The sequence below is a fragment of the Anabrus simplex genome, chromosome 3 (genome assembly GCF_040414725.1).
Source record: "Anabrus simplex isolate iqAnaSimp1 chromosome 3, ASM4041472v1, whole genome shotgun sequence".
In the NCBI taxonomy this organism is placed as follows: domain Eukaryota; kingdom Metazoa; phylum Arthropoda; class Insecta; order Orthoptera; family Tettigoniidae; genus Anabrus; species Anabrus simplex.
In genome coordinates, this window is record NC_090267.1 from 56,389,474 (window position 1) to 56,408,882 (window position 19,409).

The 19,409-nt window shown below is 38.2% G+C and overlaps 1 protein-coding gene across 1 annotated transcript in view; it reads left to right on the forward strand.

Annotated features, from left to right (window-relative positions):
- Positions 1-19,409, forward strand: part of rg (rugose) — a 313,364-nt gene that overhangs the window by 163,969 nt on the left and 129,986 nt on the right. The window contains exons 9-13 of the mRNA XM_068226793.1: positions 987-1,043; positions 11,918-12,058; positions 13,829-13,977; positions 14,061-14,274; positions 18,989-19,241. Coding sequence (XP_068082894.1) covers positions 987-1,043; positions 11,918-12,058; positions 13,829-13,977; positions 14,061-14,274; positions 18,989-19,241 — 814 coding nt within the window. The remainder of the gene's footprint in view (positions 1-986; positions 1,044-11,917; positions 12,059-13,828; positions 13,978-14,060; positions 14,275-18,988; positions 19,242-19,409) is intronic.

Consider the following 19,409-nt stretch of genomic DNA (forward strand, 5'->3'; position numbering starts at 1 on the left):
TTTCGGTTTGTTTCAGGCCATCTTCAGCTGACAAATAATTAATGGTAAAGAATAATCATTCTCTTCTAACTACTAGACATACATTTAAAAATATGCATTAGAAAATTTTAACATTCATGAGAATCATTAAAATTAATGTCTCTTGAAGAAAAGTGGAATGTCATGTTTTAACCAGTGCATTTAAAATATTGACCCTTCTTAAAAATTCTTAAAGTTAATATCTTTTTTAAAAGAATGTCATGTTAAAAACAGTGCAAACAAATATGGTGTTAAGTGCCTGAATCCACTGTTGCATCATAAGCAATAGTTTGATTAATTATCACAAAGGGAGGTGTGCATTTTCATCGGGTGTGATGTTATAGAATGTATGTTGTGCAATGGAATGGGGCCAAAACATATTAAAAGCACTGCATATCTTAGGAAATCCTTGTAAATTAGTGCATCCCGATGAAGAGAATGCCCTGTTTGAAAACACTATGCTTCGGTGAATGTGAAGAGCAATTTAACTTTTAAAATAAAATAGGCCTTGGCTTGATAAAATCCTTCAAATAGAAGTGAATACCTCAAAGTTGTGATGCTGAAAAATGTAGTTATTAACTATGATATGGTCAACACGTTGTCTGACTTGACAAATAAATTATGACTCGGATGATAGATGTTCCTGCAAAACAAACTGGATACTTTCCTATCTTCTGATGTTCTTGTCATTATGGCCCAAATTGTTCAAACAGATGAGTTTTGAAAGCAGAGGAACATCTGAAATATGTATTGATTAGGTTGACCTTAAATAACAAAGTATTTTGTAACTGATAACTGTTAATAAGGATCACAATGAAATTTGTAATAATTAACTTTTCTTGTATGTTTACTTCATGCTGCTTTTTTCTTGTACGTTAATGTAATTTAAGTGACAGAGCAAACGGAGTCCACTTCCTTATTTGTGCATCATGTAGAGTGTATGATGTGTGTGTCCCTCCCTTGTGCAGTGCCAGTTTCGGTTTGACAATGAGTGCACGCTGAGCCTGCCCGACAATCACAAACGGGTGAGTGAGTCAGCAGCCTCGCGCATGCAAGACGGCAACTTGCTCTCTGTAAGCTTCTCTTTTCTTTACGCACCACTGCATTCTCAGGCAGTTCCATCTCACCAAGCTGGAGTAGTCTTAGATCCATTCACAGTGACTGTTACTTTCTGTATAAAACTGGGCAGTACGAAAAATATGCATTTGTGGGCCATGTTTGAATTTTTTCTTATTCATTAAACTCCTCTTCTTTACCCTACTATTTTGTAATAAGGGATTATTATTATTATTATTATTATTATTATTATTATTATTATTATTATTATTATTATTATTATTATTATTATTATCATCATCTGAAAATAAATTTATTTTCTTGCTTTATCCCTTTTTAAAGATTTTAAAGATTTAGTTGTCATTGTATATTTTTTTAGCTGTCAGTAAAGACTCGGGTCTTGAAGACTACTCCAGTTGTTTAGAATTACTTGCCCCCCCCCCCTCCTTTTTGGTTATTTCATTTGTTTTCTCTATTATTTTATTTTTGTGCTCTCATAAGTATTTTGATTTAGATTTTGTTATAGATTTTGCAGATAGGATTGTCTTTGAATGTAGTTTCATTTTACTTTATTTTACTTTACTTATTTGCTTTCACAAATATTCTTGTATCAGATTTTGGTTATTTTGTGTTGGCTGCACTGGAGTGACTCTGTGCACATAAAAATGTGGAAATCTATTGTACTGTAGTTTTGGTGTCTGAAAGTGGTAGAAACCTTTTAGATTATTGAATATTTTGACAATGCAACACACATGGATTGTAAAGCAATGATGTACTAATGTACAACCTGCTGGTTTGGTAGGTACTTGTAAAATGTGTAATTTAAAAAAATCAAAAATACATTATGTTCCAAGTCATTCAAGCCAGTACTGGAGTTCTTAATAAGGATTATTTTGTAAATTTAAAATATCTCCCATTAAAATCTGGGACAGAGAATACTTTGGATATTTGTCCTTCTATTCACTCAGTATAATCAGTCTCAGGAAAAATGTAACAATGACCATCCCCCTTGCATTTCATGAAGAACGTGATGGAATACGTTTTTCCTTTCGTACATCTTGTTCTGTTACCTGCCCCTATACTTGTTCACTATCTTACTACATTCATTTTGGTATACCCCACGTCTGTGAAGTGTAAATTACCAACAAATTATTAGTGATACTGTGCATAACTAAATTTATTAAGAAATTTAAAGTCATGTTTTGGCTGCTATTTCATGGAGTTTTTCTACAGACTGGATTGCTTCCTGTCTGTTGTTGTGTAGGATAACAATATCGTCATAAAATGTTAGGTAGGCAATTACGGTGAATTTTGTTTTGGAGACATCTACCAGTATTTATACCTTTAGTTTAATTTTGCCATATCCTAATCAATTTTTTCAGAATTATATTAAATAGTAAGGCAGATAATCCATCCCCCTGTCTGACTCCTGTTTTGATTTCGGTTCAGAAATTTCTCTTAAAGTTGTTGTTGTTGTTGTTATTATTATTATTATTATTATTATTATTATTATTATTATTATTATTATTATTATTATTGAACGTGATTAGCTCGGTGGCTTAGTTGCTGGCTTCCCACTCGGAAGGCTGAGGTGGTTGAGATTTTCATCTCAAGTTCATAAGGCATCAGGAGGGGCATCTGGCCTTAAAACCCTGGCCTAAAGCAAAATGATCCTGGGTAGTTCCGGGGACCCCAGAAATAACTGGGATAAGCTGAAGAAAGTATTTTTTATATCTTTTTAGCTCTATGTAAGTTTCTGTAGTTACAAAAGTAATATAATTCTAAGTAAAACCTGTAGGAGGTATTAATAACAGTATGCAGAGTGTGTTTTTAAGCACATCTAAAACAATGTTGTGAAGGGTATTCTCTTAGATGTCTGGTTCAGGCAAGATATTGATGATGTCTCTTTGGACAATATGAGATCGTTATCTCTCAGTTACATTATATCACTGGAATTGCTCCAAATTAACAGTGCATTAGTTTCATTGTTGCTGCTGGAATAAACAAACATGTGTGTTTCATTTGTATATCGTACACAGTATTCATGATGTTTTTTTTTTTTTTTGCTATGTAGTAGTTGAAGCTACCACTTGCACAAGCTCTAGTTTGATGTGTTGTGTGACAGTAGTGGCATGAAGTGAAACTTTTGTCCTCATATTTTAACATGTGTATCTTCAGATATTATGTAGTGCTGTGAAGATCTAGAGGATTGCAGACACCGACCAGCACATCTCCTCTTCTTTTCTTCAGACTGTGACAGTGTATAAGTATCATTGACAAAGTACTTCTCAGTCATATGCAACATATTTCAGCTTGTATTACCTCCACGTCCTTCCTTATAGCCAATTTCTTTAATAATTCCTGTCCTAACTTGACTTTATACCAGGGTTTATGGGCTGACAAAAGAATTATTGGGGATGCTTATCTCAGAAAAGTTTCCACAAGCTCATATAGATCTTGGAAGTGTATCAGAGTTGATTGGTCATGTTCAGTACGGTACGTATAATGTCCGGCTCCATGGCTAAATGGTTAGCGTGCTGGCCTTTGGTCACAGGGGTCCCGGGTTCGATTCCCGGCAGGGTCGGGAATTTTAACATGAATTGGTTAATTTTGCTGGCACGGGGGCTGGGTGTATGTGTCGTCTTCATCATCATTTCATCCTCATCACGACGCGCAGGTCGCCTATGGGAGTCAAAACAAAAGACCTGCTTCTGGCGAACCGAACTTGTCCTCGGATACTCCCAGCACTAAAAGCCATACGCCATTTCATTTCAGTACGTATAATGCATGCTGAAGAGATGTTAAGCATGGAACAAAAATAAAAATGACTCTGGACTCCATAAAGAACTGAACCCACAACATTAGGATTTTGCATCTGATGCACTCTCACTCGAAGTACAGTAGCCTTGATTTTTTTTGGAAGGGGTTGTGGAAGCTAAATTATTTAAAAGTGTTGATTGGATTTCCATGTCCATGCTTTTTCTACCACTAGTTTAAATACATTTCTAAGGATGATAAGTTTAAATTGATAAACCTTTGTGGTAAACTTCCCAGTCGGTGCTCAACCCACTGGAAGATTAACCCCCCCAAAAAACACACACACTCTCTCTCTCTCTCTCTCTCTCTCTCTCTCTCCTTACAAGCCAGCACTGAAAATCACACGTCTAACCAGTCAAATAAACATTTGAAATGAAGCCAAGTGGTGCACACACTAGGAATTTTCTCGCAGAGCTCATTATGCCACTTTCAAAGTTGGTTGTAGTGATGCTCAAGAAAACTTACTCTAGCACTTCAGATACAAGTTCTCCATTCCTTGATCTTACTTAGGAAAGAATAAGGATCCTGGCTTAGTATGGTTCTGTTTGTAGTGACTCAAATAGGCCTGTACCAGCCTTGTGTCAGTAGATTTACTGGCACGTAAAGGAACTCTTGCAGGACAAACTTCCAGCACCAGGGTGTCTCAAAAAATTGTAAAAGTTATTAGTACTGTAGCATGTAAAACTAATAACATTATTTTGGGACTTCAGTAAGGTTCCAACTCCACTTTTAAATGGGGAGATAAACCATCTTCAGGATAACCACTGGTCCAAATCCAAACTACACAATGTATCTGCTCTAGCTACAAAGTTAGTTCATTTAAGAGGCTTGGGAAATCATGGTCAACAAGATCATATTCTAAATAAATAATAATTTCGTATGGCTATTTCTAGCCGAGTGCAGCCCTTGTAAGGCAGACCCTCCGATGAGGGTGGGCGGCATCTGCCATGTGTAGGTAACTGCGTGTAATTGTGGTGGAGGATAGTGTTATGTGTGGTGTGTGAGTTGCAGGGATGTTGGGGACAGCACAAACACCCAGCCCCCGGGCCATTGGAATTAACCAATGAAGGTTAAAATCCCCGACCCGGCCGAGAATCGAACCCGGGACCCTCTGAACTGAAGGCCAGTACGCTGACCATTCAGCCAACGAGTCGGACATACTCTAAATGAAGTCTGTTGAGTTCAGCCTTTTTTTTTTAATCAGCAAATGAAGCATGGGTGTTGAGGGTCAGTAGATAATTTTAATATTGCTATAATTTAAATTGAATAGACCTATAGTTGTATGTTAAATACAGCATAATAATTTATAAAGTTAAGTTTAAGCTAAAGTTTATTTCATTAAAAAAAAATATAGGACATAATGGAGAATTTAATACTTTCAAAGGGAAACATGCTTAATTTAAACCAGTGGTTAAAGGGTGTGCCACGAGTTCCCTAGGCATGTCACAGAATTTTGATGACTTCTGGATATTGCTGGTAAAATTAAAATAATATCACAAAAACTTTATTCTTCAAAAAGGAATCAGAGAAAATTATTCAAGAGCTTTTGTAATTTTATTTTATGGGGGTTGTTCGCTTATGTCTTACAATAAGCTTGTTTACTACACAAAAGCTCAATCTGTGGTAGATTGACAGACAAACTCACATTTCCTGTACAACTATCTTTATTAAAAGTATAAATGATACAGATTATATAAAGAGTTGAATGGTGGAACATCCCTCGACTGATTTGAATCACATAAGTCAAACGTCAACACGCATGAAAGTTATAAATTGTGATACAATATCTCAAAACATGCCAGAACATTGCTACTGCAAGCCTTCAAACAACTGCCTGCATGAAGTAAGTTGTGCACACATAAGATAAAATGTCCAGCATTGTTACCAACTCTTACATTATTGTGCCACAGAAACTCGCTACAAAGTATAGTGTGCTGTGAATAATACAGGAAACAGTTTTCAACCACTGGTTTAAGCTGACAACAGTGGGTGGCTTTTTAATATTTCAGAGGAAGAATGCAGTTTTTAACAATGTATCATTTTATATGCTTATCTAGTCAGTAAGTGGGTGGAGAATGGAGGAATTCGAATAGGAATGTATTATTTACTTCCATAAAAATATCATCTCTGCAGCTTCATAGAAACTCCAATGCCCTTTCCTTTCTTCTTCCCCTCTAGAACCATTTTCCTTGTATGTTGCTGAAAGACTGTCAAGTATTTAAAAATATATCACAGAAATTGTTTAGTATTTAAGACAATAGGCTTCTCTTGAGAGAAGATTTCAATAACATTATTCTATAAACCAACCTGTCATAGAATGAAGAGAATATAAATGGATTGAGGTATGTATGCACTTTTGTTAATTAAGAAGATACTCATTTTAACAGAGCAAATGTAACACGATGATAAATTTTCAGATACAAGGTCATTTTTGTAACTAATATTGTGTGTCAAGACCAGTACTATTCATTATACAGTGAAATAACTGTTTTTGATCTCTCTGTTAACGCCATGCTTCTACTCATTTCAGTGGTATTGAAATCATAATATTCACTGGCATGAAAAATGGATCACTTTCATTTTTGTCATTTTTAAAAAAAATTTGACTCACTAGTATTTTTATGTCTTAATTTATTAAATTGTGTTATTTAAAACATAACACATTTAAAAATGAACCATTTTGGTTATGAAATTACATGAAATGTTTTAAAAATGCTCTTCCATAGTCATTATCATCAAATCCAACCCATTTTCTTCATCATTCATTGTCGGTCAAATTGCACTTCACACAAACCACACTTTACATGGCCACTGGAAATGTGAAAGCATGAGAAAACACTAAAAGCTTGTGTTTCCACCCTCTGCTCGAGTCACTTCTGGCAGATGTCTTGGTACTGAGTCCACAAGTGCACGCAAATCCTCCTGAGGAATGAGATTCCATTCTTCAACCAAAATTTCCCTCAGTTTTTGCTCAGTTCTCAATGTCGTGACTCTGAAATCTCTGACCAAGGATGTTCCACGCATGTTCAATGGGATTTACTGCAAGTGTGGGCTACGTGCTGGCCAAACCAGAGTTCATATTCTGACGTCATGAAGGTTCTGCATGACACATCCAGTAGCATGTGGGAGTGCATTGTCTTGCAAGAATGTAAAGTTTTCACTGATGAATGGAGCTAAAACCACTACATGTTCATTGAGAATCTCATTCACTGGGTGCCCCACCATCGACAAGCACAAGTTCAGTATGGGTGTAAGTATATTTTATGCTGCCCATACCATTATGGGACCTCCTAATGACACTCATGGGGAGAAACAAGCTGGTGAATTCCTCTCACCCTGTCTCCTCTAGATCCTTTCACAGCTGTCTGGAGACCTGAGTTTGAATCTGCTTTCATCTGAGAAAAGAACCTTGCTCCACTATTCTGTAGTCCAGTCTTGATACTTCCTCACAAAATTCAGTTGTTCTACTTTGTACGCTTGTGGGAGCTTTGGTCCTGATGCAAGACATCTTGACTTCATGTTGGCCTCTTCTAGTCTTCACCCTACTGTTCATTCACTTATGTTAACATTTTGGATTTTTTGGCATGAACTGCAATAGTTTGACAGTCCTGTAAAATCAGGAGGACCATACGATACCCCGAGAATATTTCCTACATAGTGTAAGCTTCTCCCATCATCCACCAAGGCTACAGCCTGTACACTTCATCCTAACTGAGCGGCATCTTTATTCCATAGAACCAATCGGTAAACTGTTGTAATATTCATAAGAGTGCATTGGCAGTCACTGACAATTGCTGGTTAGAATAATTGAAAACAGCTGGCCCTGTTGTATTGGCCCACCTTACTGAACGTAATTGCTGTCATAAAACCCATTTGTCTTCAATGCCTTGAACAAAGTAGTGGCACACGACTTAGGGAGAAGGTTTTATGGCTCCTCTTTTGAAGAAATGCTTACCATCTCCATTATGCAGAAAACAGAAGTCATTCCTGGATGAAATGCTTCAAATAAAATTATGTCATTATAATATTACATTTCTCAGGTGATCCATTTTTTGTGTCAGTCAGTGTACATGCTCAGAAATGGATACATGGCTTTATAGACTGTGAAATAAAATTTGTTTGAATTTTGTCAATAATGGAACTCCTCATGGTCCATTTACCATAATTTGCTTCGTGGAAAAAGTGGATAGAACACAGAAGTTTCAAAATTAGATTTCTGTAGTACAGTAGAGTCCCACTTTACCGACCTTCGCTTATCAGACATTTTGTTTTGTCCGACACAACTTGCAAATCATGGAAAATGTTGTTAAAGAACAAGGAGTCCAAGAAAAATTCTGATAGTGAGGAAATTAGCGCAGAAAACATGGACAATTGTTGAAACAAATCTCTAAATGTGCAGATACGATTGATGAAGACCTCAGTGAGTGATTTGCCCTTGATGGCCAGTTTGAAGTGACTGATGAAGACATTGTCGGCATTGTTAACAATGGAACAGAAAAAGAACGGGTGTGGAGGTGGTGGTGGTGATTATTGTTTTACGAGGAAGGGGAAAAAATGGAAGTGATCAGACACTCCAAAAAATGAAGGTATTGGGTAAAGAAAGACAAGGGCCACAAAGGGCCTGAAAACGAAAAACTCCCTAGGCCTCGGGAACTTAATGCCGTCGGGTTGGAAAAGAACAGGGGTCGACCAAGGAAGGTCAGATATGTTAGATGAAAGTGAGGAGCCTGGCACATGTGGAATCAATGCCAGGACTCAGCTAAGGGCCCCGTGACCACCAACCCACTCTTCCAAGTTAAGAGCTCATTGGGCCCCTTTTCGTCGCCTCTTACGACAACCACAGGAATAGAGTGTAGTTCAAGAAGCTGGTGCCAAAATAATACCTGATGAAGGATTGAAAGGCCTTGAAGCAGCACTGAAATATGTGGAGCAACAAGAAATCCCCAGCACTGATGTGTGAGACCTCTATGAAGAATAGGTGACATAATGGCATTTAAAAAGACAGTCAGCAGACAAGCAAAGTCTATTACAAACTTTTAGAAACAAATTTAAAGCTGAACTAACAACCTTTTATGCTTAACTGTTTAACTGTATTGTACAGTGAGTATAAATATCAACTGTATCATTACATGTTTAAGCAAATCACGATATTGATTTTTCTTTTCCATTTTAAGCAACGTTCCCTCCAATCCACCACCTCACTGACCCGTTTATGTCAGATAAGCAGGACTCTATTGTAGTAGGTCATTCAGTTTTACCTCAAAATGAATACTTTTTTCACAGTAAAGTAAATTCTCTCTCCAGTCTTCCTGAAAACCTCTGGTCAATTCCTTGATTTTGAGATCATATTGACCATAAAACCTACTTCAGTTTATAATGATTGATTAAAAGGTGTCTGACAATCATCCCATTAAGAAGGCAGACAGGTGGACAGATATCGAACACAAAACTTAACAGTTTTGGTAACACTCTCTCTGTGCATGGTACTGAATAACCGCCATTGTGAAAACGTATAAGGTAGAAGTTATTTTATCTAATTATGTTTATTCGGTGGTTTGTCTGGCTCCTTAGCTGAATGGTCAGCATATTGGTCTTTGGTTCAAAGAGTCTCACTTTCAGTTCCCGGGTGGATTGGAATTTTTAACTGCGTATGGCTCATTCCTTCAGCTTGGAGTCTGAGTGTTCGTCATAATGGAAATCTCTTCCTTTACATACAACACAATACATTACTAACCACCACAGAAACATCCAATAGGGAATACATCCTTTATATAGGTTACACGTCACAAAGGGCATTCAGCAATAAAACTGGGGCCTGTATAAATTCTGAAGTCCAATAAAATAACCCAGTCCCTCTCTTGGATTGAAAAGGGATGTTACTCATTAGGTTATTGCTGCTTTTCTTTCCTTCTTTCTTTCTTAATCCGTTTACCTTCCAGGGTTGGTTTTCCCCTCACACTCAGCGAGGAATCCCACCTCTACCACCTCAAGGGCGGTGTCGTGGAGTGTGAGACTTTGAGTGGGGGGGGGGGGATATAACTGGAAAGGATGACCATTACCTCACCCTGGCGGCCTCACCTGCTATGCTGAACAGGGGCCTTGTTGGGTGATGGGAAGATCGGGAGGGATAGTCAAGGAAGAAGGAAGGAAGCAGCCATGGCCTTAAATTAGGTACCATCGCAGCATTTGCTTGGAGGAGAAGATGAGAAACCATGGAAAACCACTTTGAGGATGGCTGAGGTAGTAATCGAACCCCTCTACTGAGTTGACCTCCCGAAGCTGAGTGGACCCCGTTCCAGTCCTCGTACCACTTTTCAAATTTCATGGCAGAGCCAGGAATCAAACCCGGTCCTCCGGGGGGTAGCAGCTAATCACACTAACCACAACACAACAGAAGTGGTTTTTCTTTTCTAATGTTTAATTTTGCAACATTTAAGAAATATTTTATGGCGATGGAGGTATAAGACAGTTCTAGGACTGGGAAGGAAGTGACTATTTGGAAACCATGGAAAACCATCTTCAGGGCTGCCTGAATGCATAATCACAGCTATGTTACACAAACTGCACTGTCAACTTTATTGGTCCTATATGATGCTTGAAGGAACGTTAAACTCCTGACATCATCATCGTCATCAGTATTGCCATATCTCGGGGGAAGTATGATAGAAGAGTGACACTAGTCACTAACTTCTCCCCAAGACAGCTGTAGTTCACATCCCAGTCAATTAATGGGAAAATTTAAATAATGAAATGTCATAGTCTGCTCTTCAAATTCCACATAAAACTCTTGTATGTAAATGTTAAAAGACAGAGTGTCAAAAATAGCTTCAAACAAGATATGGAATTGTACATAGATAAAAAAACCTGAGCAAATAAAATCATTGTGGAGTCCAAGAAGACATCATAGGAAGGTTTTGGTAATAACCTGGAAAAGCTTGGTCAAGCTGCATAGAAATTTTTCTGAACTGTAATAAAGAATCTTAGAAAGGGTGAGGAAATGGAACTAAATAGTGTGCTGGATAAATAAGATAAAACTCATGACAGATCCTCAGGAATCACTGGATAGATAGAAGAAATATTTTGAAAATCTTCTCAGTGTAAATGAAAATATTTCTGTTGATGCCGCGATCAATGGAGTTCATGAGGAGGAGAACAAGAATGGTGATCAAATTATGCTCAAGGAATTGAATAAGCAAGCAGGGAAACAGAAAGCATTGTAACAACTATAAAAATATTTCATTGATTAGTATGATGGTGATGATGATGATGATGATGATGATGATTGTTGCTTAAAGGGGCCTAACATCTAAGGTCATTGGCCCCTATTGATTAGTATACCAGGCAAGATGTTCACTGGTATTTTGGAAAGGAGGTGGAGAGAAAGTTGGATGAAAACCATTGTTGTTTCAGACCATAGAGGAACTGTCAAAACCAGATTTTCAGTATGCGTCAAGTAATTGAAAAATGCTATGAGAGAAATAGACATTTACATGTATGTTTCGTCAATCTAGATAAGGTTATTCACTTATGTGAACAGTTCTAGTTCTATAAAGAAGGTAGAGTTGTTGGTAGAACAGCAGTTGTAGCAGTTTTTGATAGGGTGGGTTCCTTTAACTATTAGACTGTGAAGCAGTTGGTGTGGACGTTAAAAATACTGTTGTAAAAAAAAATAAAAGTATTCAAATTCAAATACTAATCTGATTTCAGTTACCTGTAAAAGTATCTTTTCTTCAGATATTTCTTCCATGCACAGAGGAACTGTTCACTAAGCTAGTTTTAAGAACGTTGATTTGTTTTACAAAATTAAGACAGTTAATGACATGAATTTGTTGCATGTACATACTCTATATATTTAACTTCCATTGTCTTTCTTACCTGAGCATTTGTGAATTTGTTTCAGTTTAATATTTTTTCTTGTACTGTGAGGAAATGAGCAAATAAACTGATATTATTAAATCTTGATTGAGGAAATTTTAATGTTTCTGGTTTCTCAGAATGTGGTGAAATTGTAATTGATGACTTGCAGGTGCTGTATGATGGGAAGTTATCCAGTGCCATTGTGTTCATGTACAATCCTGTTGCCACCGACAGCCAACTGTGTCTTCAGTCAGCCCCTAAGGGCAATGTGTCGTACTTCGTTCATACGCCACATGCTCTAATGCTGCAGGTAATATTCTGTGAAACATATGCTTAATGATATTATTTTACTTAAAATGAGGTCTTCTTGTGCTGGTTTATCTAAGCTAGATCTCTCAATTTCAGCTTTACTTGTCATTATTCTGCATTTTAATAATAATGTTCTTGGTTTTTTTCGTCCTACTAAGTTTTACAGTTTTCACAGCGTCTGCATTTTCAAGAGCATATAGAGTGTATTCTGAGTGAATAGTTTGTAACTTTCCTATCAGATAGTAATCTTCCATTGTAATGTGGTCTTTAAATATGGTATTACAAAGAGCATACTTATGCAGTCTTCCAATGAATGCAAAAGAGGAAACGTAAGGATTTGAGAAAAATATAAATGAAGGATACCTGCTCAAGGGAGAGGAAATTCAAAGATTCTGGAGGAATGTGTGCATGGTTGGGATATCATGGACAGAGGGCAGACTGAGAAGGATGTTCATTTCAGAATTATTTTCTGTGTAGTTTCATATAAATGCTTTTCTTCTGAATTTCTCGGTGCAGTTCATTAGTAATTGATACGTGAATCTTTTCTGAGCAGATGAACAATATAATTCAACACATTATTGTACCAAGCAGCTTCAAGGAGCATGGTTCAGAAGATTTAAAGGAACAGAGTTAAAATTAAGACATAAGGAAAGCAATTGAAACAGAGAAGTTGAATGATAAGGTAGAGGGGAATAAGTTGAAATGGTTTGGACACACCAAACATATGAACAATGAAAGGATGATGAAACAGAATTCAGAACTGCAGCTGGAGGGGAAGAGAGATTGAGAAGGCCAAGAACAAGATGGATGGATTTAGTGAAGGACAGCCTTAGAAAACGCAACATGGATTGGAGCACATTAATAAATGAGGAGTGGTGGAATGATCGAGAAAACTGGAGAGGAACCGTTTTACGGTTGAACTAGACAAGGAAAATGAGGACGGTGATGATGGCCAATCATTGAGTCTCACAATATGGAAGCTCCTTAGAATTAGCTGGAACAATAGAGAATGCACCCAGAATGATCTGGAAATGGAAATTATGAGATCTCCTGCTAGCTTATATAGTCTTGAGTCAGCCGCATGTGAACTACAAGTCAGTCATAAGACAGCGACGAGTTCTTTGGAAGTGCATCAGTAGTAAATAAGACACTCTTAATTACACAGTGAGCTGTGTGATGAACTGCTCTGTGAATGAGGGTGTGTTGAAAAGCGGGAGTTCAACATGCCAGAGGGCGATGTGTTCTATTATATTTGTGAGTACAAACTGTGACGTGTGAAAAATTTGGATCATGACTGAACTTGTAAAGAAATGTAAATAGCAGTTAAATGAATTAACTCCATAAAGAAACATGCTGAGTGTTGATTTAAGTACCTTGATAACCTGCCGCATTTATCCCCTACAGTATTAATTATTCATTTGACTTACAGGGTTTCAAAATAACTGGCTCAGATAACTCTCCATACTTTTACAATATTTTACTGTAGTATACCTGTTTGTACCACTTTTCATGTGCTGAGATTGTCCCAGATCCAACTGCAACCTTCCTTTCCTCACTGCCCTGCACATTAACCTTGGGACCACTTGCCAGCCTGCACCATTATCTCATTCTTCTTTCTCTCTGACTGATCGTGACTTCTTTGAAACTAACTCCTGTGTCTTTCACGTCCTTGCTGCGTCCTCTTTACACTTCCCTTATCCAGTTTGGTTACATCTTATGTATATGCATACACTGAACTTCTGCTAAGATGTCGTAACGTTATAAATTGCAGGACGTGAAGGCCGTCATTACTCATTCCATCCATAGCACCCTCAACTCCATTGGAGGGATCCAAGTGCTGTTCCCGTTGTTTTCACAGTTGGACATGCCCTATGACTGTGGTGTTGGCTCCACTGACACTAAGAGAGATGCCTCCTTGTGGTAGGTTGACAGCCTGTCTTTCTCTTTACTGTTGTATACTTCTCCATGAACAACAGTGATGAAGCTTAACTTTACTGTTGTAGTTCTAAATTGCTCGGCTTCATCTGCGAGCTGGTAGAGAGCTCCCAGACGGTGCAGCAGCACATGATCCAAAACCGAGGCTTCCTGGTGATAAGCTTCATGCTGCAGCGATCGTCACGGGACCATCTAACTACGGAGGTGCTGGGTTCATTCCTCGGCCTCACCAAGTACCTGGTGACGTGTCTTAGCTCCAACAGCGAACTACTTCTCAAGCAGGTGAGGCCCTTAAGTTGGTGTTTTGAGCCACAGTTGTCACCTTCTAGCTTAGTAGCAGGCAGCTGTTATTGAGAGCTGTAGTGATCAGTAAAAAGTTAGAATTTATTGCTATTGTTACCATGTAACTGCATAAGTTATGCACATTAGAACAAGTGTAACTCTATGATTTTGCAATAATGATTTTAGTAATAATCTTATTCTTGCACCTCATATTTGCACAGCTGGGACTTAAATACTGGAGCCTGGTTTGTAAACTAGTTGTAAACTATTTTTCAGGGTTGCTTAGTCAGTATCATGCCTCTTTGACGATGGTTTTAAAGGGAAGTTATTATTGATTTAAAGAAGAGTTCATTCAAAGAATATCAGCAAAAGAAAGGGAAGGAACATGAAGGAGGTGAAAATTAATGACTCTTTAGACCTCACAAGGCTAGTACTGTTGGGATAAAAAAGCAATAGTTGACCAAGGAAAGTCATGTAGGAAAAATAAAAGTGACGAGCCGGACACAATTTGGTTTTATGATGTACCAACTCGGACAGGTCTTACAATGGTATTGGGATAGGCCCAGGTTAGGACTAGGAAATGAATCAACAATGGCCTTAATAAGGTACAGCCTGATGTACAGCCAACGGCCGTAGCCATGTTGAAACACTGGATCCCGTGAGATCTCCGAAGTTAAGCAACATTTGGTGTGGTCAAAATTTGGATGGGTTGCCACGCACTGTTGATGGGGGGTAAGGGAATGGAGGAGTGGAAAGGAACTGGCCACCCTACCGTACATAAACTCCGGCTGAGGCACACCTCTGCGGAGGTTTGGACCTGCCTTCAGGTAGAATACACCCTTACCTTACCTGATGTAAAAATGGCAATGGAGTTCAAACTCATCATTTCTCAAATGCAGGATATCATGCATCCAAATCAGCTGGTAAACACCAAATGTATCACCAGAGATCGTTTACATGCTGATGTTGTATGACATGGTGCTCTGAATAGAACTTATTTCTGCCCTTCTAAAACCAGGGTACATCTGCAAGGTTTGATCTTGAGATTCAGAGGTCGATACTCTACTATAGTGGAAGCTGATTGTTGAATTATTTGCATTGAAGATTGCTTCTGCACCTTATCATTCACACAACTCCATGACTAAATGGTTAGGATGCTGACCTTTAGTCACAGGGGTCCCCAGGTTCGATTCTTGGCAGGGTCAGGAATTTTAACCATCATCGGTTAATTTTGCTAGCACGGGGACTGGGTGTATTTGTTATCTTCTTCATCATTTCATCCTCATCATGACGCTCTGGTCGCCTATGATCGTGAAATCAAAAGACCTGCACCTGGCGAGCCGATCATGTCCTTGAACACTGCCGGCAATAAAAGCCATATGCCATTTATTTTATTCCATGGAAGGAGAGAGGGACGGTGTGAAACAGGTTCTTGATGGGATTCTTGTAGAATCTTGATGATGGCTGGTAACTTCCTATTAGAGAACTGTATCAGTGGGGAATATTAAAGGCATGTGTACTACTTAGCAACCTCTTACTAGACAAGTGTCACAGTTTGTAATGCTGAAGTAGTTTTGATGATAGTAGAATAAGTTTAATCTATATTAGAAGTAAAAGAATATTGTAGCCAGTTCAAGTCCTGTAACTAGGATTATTTGGATAAATAAAATAGATGAGTAGAAGTTGTTTACCGTACTACTTAGTTTGTTGTTTGCTCTGCACAGAACTGGTTGGTGGTAATGATCCAAAACATAGAAATATTTTATATCTTTAATTTAGAAATTATTTAGAATTCTTAGATTTATGTGTGAGGAATTAATTATCATAATGCTGCATAGCAGGCAGATGGACAAGTGATTTCTAGACTAAAACATCTCCCATTGCATGTGAAAACTAAACAAAGCATTGTGATTTAATTTCCTATGTAGCTATCTCTTACGACACCCTGTGTCTCCTACATTTGTAACACCGTAATCCAGACTTTCCTTGACACCGTCACCCGATTAAACTAACAGGGAACTACTTGGGTTGGATGCAAAGATTTCACTGAAAATTGGGTGAACAATCAATTAACGTACCGTAAATTTGTAATGATCATTTTGCTGTAAAATTAATTGCTTAAAAATAGGAGTTAGCTAATTATGACATAGAAATGACCTTGCATATACACTGTAAGAAATATACCAACAGTTCTATTTTAAACTTACATGTATGTATATGTGTGTGTGTTCAGTCCTCAGCCCTAAGGCTGGTTGGATCCTCAACAGCTCCACCATTAGCTGTCATAGTTGGCCTAGGTATCAATGAAGAGGCATATTAGGGAAATGAGTGAGGTAGTTTCCCATTGCTTTCCTCACTGAGCCAGAAGTTGGTATTACATATCAGTCTGCAAAGCCCACTGAAATGCATGCACCAACCAACCGTATGAACAACATTTTCACATAAAACATTTAATACTGGAAATTACATTTTTGACAACATGAACAGAATTTCATGTTCTACAAACCTATTTTACTAACATCATCAGTACATGAATATATCAAAATATGAGAATTTATAATGGAAGCTGAAATAATATGAAATCTTGGCCATCTGTATACAGGATGTAACAATAAGATACAGACATTGGTCCACAAACACTTTATTTCCATCTTAGAACTCCTCTTATACAACTCTACATAGTACAGTATGAAGGTCGATCAAATATAAATGGGATTTTTGTTCCTGAACATCAACAGTTGGTAGGACTGGTCCCGCGCTTCTGCTATGTTTAGGCGGGACCGTTAGGAATGGGGAGAGTGTGCTGTTAGATATTTCCTGCCGTTTTGTCAGTAATGTTCAGGATGTCGGTGCAACAGGTGCAACCCTCCACTGCGCAACGCGTAATTATAAAATTTATAGCTCGTGAAGGTGTTACAGCGGCGGAAGTTTGCCAGAGACTGACTGCACAGTTCGGTGATCAAACATTGTCAAGGATGCGTGTGTGTAAGGAGTGGCGGAGGAAAGGGGAGGCAGCACCAGAGAAAGCCAAGACTCGACTGTCAGCTGGCAAGATTCTTGCAACCATTTTTTTTGATTGGACAAGGCATTTTGCTGATTGATTTTTTTTGCATGCGCGACACACAATCAATACTGCTTACTACTGCGAGCTGATGATCAAGGTGAGGGTTGCATATCGCCGCAAAAGAAGACAAGACCAACCAATTTGACAGTGCACGGCTCCATACTGCGGCTCTAACTGTCTCCAAGCTGCAGGAAATGCACTGGACTACACTTGATCATCCTCCTTACAGCCTGGACTTATCACCCTGCGATTTCCATTTGTTCGGACCGCTTAAAGAAGCTCTAGGAGGGCAACGATTTGAAGATGACGAGTGTGGAAAACTTTGTGCACAAATGGCTGGTGATGCGACGCTGTTCTTTTTACGATGAGGGCATCAAAAAGCTGTCCATACACTGGGACAAATGCATTTCCAAAGCAGGAAACTATGTGGGAAAATAAATTGTAATTGCCTTATGTTTTTCAATAAATGAGTTTAAATGAAAAAATAAAATTCCATTTATATTTGATCCCACCTCGTACATTAATAATGGGGGCCACATGAAACTCTTTCTTACCTCCAACGTTCAGATTTTCCTCTGCTGGCATTGATACATGCATCAACCCGCTGCTGCATTGAATTCCAGATGCTTTGGTGTATCCCTACAATATTGGGTGTGCATGTATCATTGCTAGCGGAGGGCATTTTGAACATTCCATGTGGTATGCTGGTACATTCTGTTCCTGTGTGTTTCCTATAGTTAATGTTCTGTGGGGTATTGTAGAAATGTGAGCTTGCATTCGGGAGATAGTGGGTTAAAACCCTTTTGTCAGCATCCCTGAAGATGGTTTTCATGGTTTACCATTTTCACACCAGGCAAATGCTAGGGCTGTACCTTAATTAAGGCCACGGCTGCTTGCTTCCCACTCCTACCCCTTACCTATCCCATCATCGCCATAAGACCTATCTGTGTCGGTGTGATGAATATCATTAAAACCTTCAAATCATTGACTGATAGGATTACATTATCAGTGTCATCAAGGGAAATCTTCCACAGGACAACTTGACCTCCTGCCATATTTCTCTCCGTATTCATTGCAGGTGGGCAAGCTATATGATACCTGTTTTACGTACCATACATGCCTGTCTCTTATTCTTATTAGTTTGATTACCAAATAGACTACAATCTTGGTTTCCTTCTTTCTTGTATTATTTTAATGTTTTCTTCAAAATTACAAAATTTGATTCCAACAAATAATATAAGACATTTTAAAGGCCTGTAAATGTCAGATATGTGGACTTACATTTCTTATGCTTGTAAGGTTCTGCCATATTTCTTGTTTTTCTAAGATTTTATTACATCCAGTTAAAAGCTTTTATACTTTTACATTTTTGATTATTTTAATCCCATGCAAATAATACCTTTACAAAAACATTTAATTTTAAAATCATTTCCATGCTTTGATTCATTACCACTACATCAATATTGGATTTTGTAGTACTAAGCAAGTAGATAGTAAAGGCTAGGATTAGGTAAATTGATATCGGAATATGTACCAGGACAACTGGAGATTAAAACTTTGGTCAATTTTTAAGATCACTTATGGTAGGGTCTCCCTGTTTTATGCCCCTGATGGCTGCGCCACTGGACAGGGTCGTCAATTAAGATGCAGTTGTTCTGTTTCTCGTTCCTCACGTGGCAGCTGCTGGATCACGTGCTCTTCAACCCTGCCCTGTGGATCTACACTCCAGCTCCTGTGCAGACTCGTCTCTACTCCTACCTGGCAACTGAGTTCTTGGCAGACACTCAGATCTACTCCAATGTGCGACGAGTCTCAACAGTGCTGCAGACGGTCCATACACTCAAGTATTATTATTGGGTGACAAACCCTCGTGCCAAGAGTGGAATAACACCAAAAGGCCTCGGTTAGTATTTTTGTAATTATTTATTTTTAATAAGATGTAATTATGTGCTCGCTAGGAATGTAAGTTATTTGATAACAAGATCAGCTCTCAGCAGATCAGAGAATTTGCAATAATTTGCCCTGATGTTAATAGTAATGTTTATATTCAGTGGCAAATCATGGGACTGTT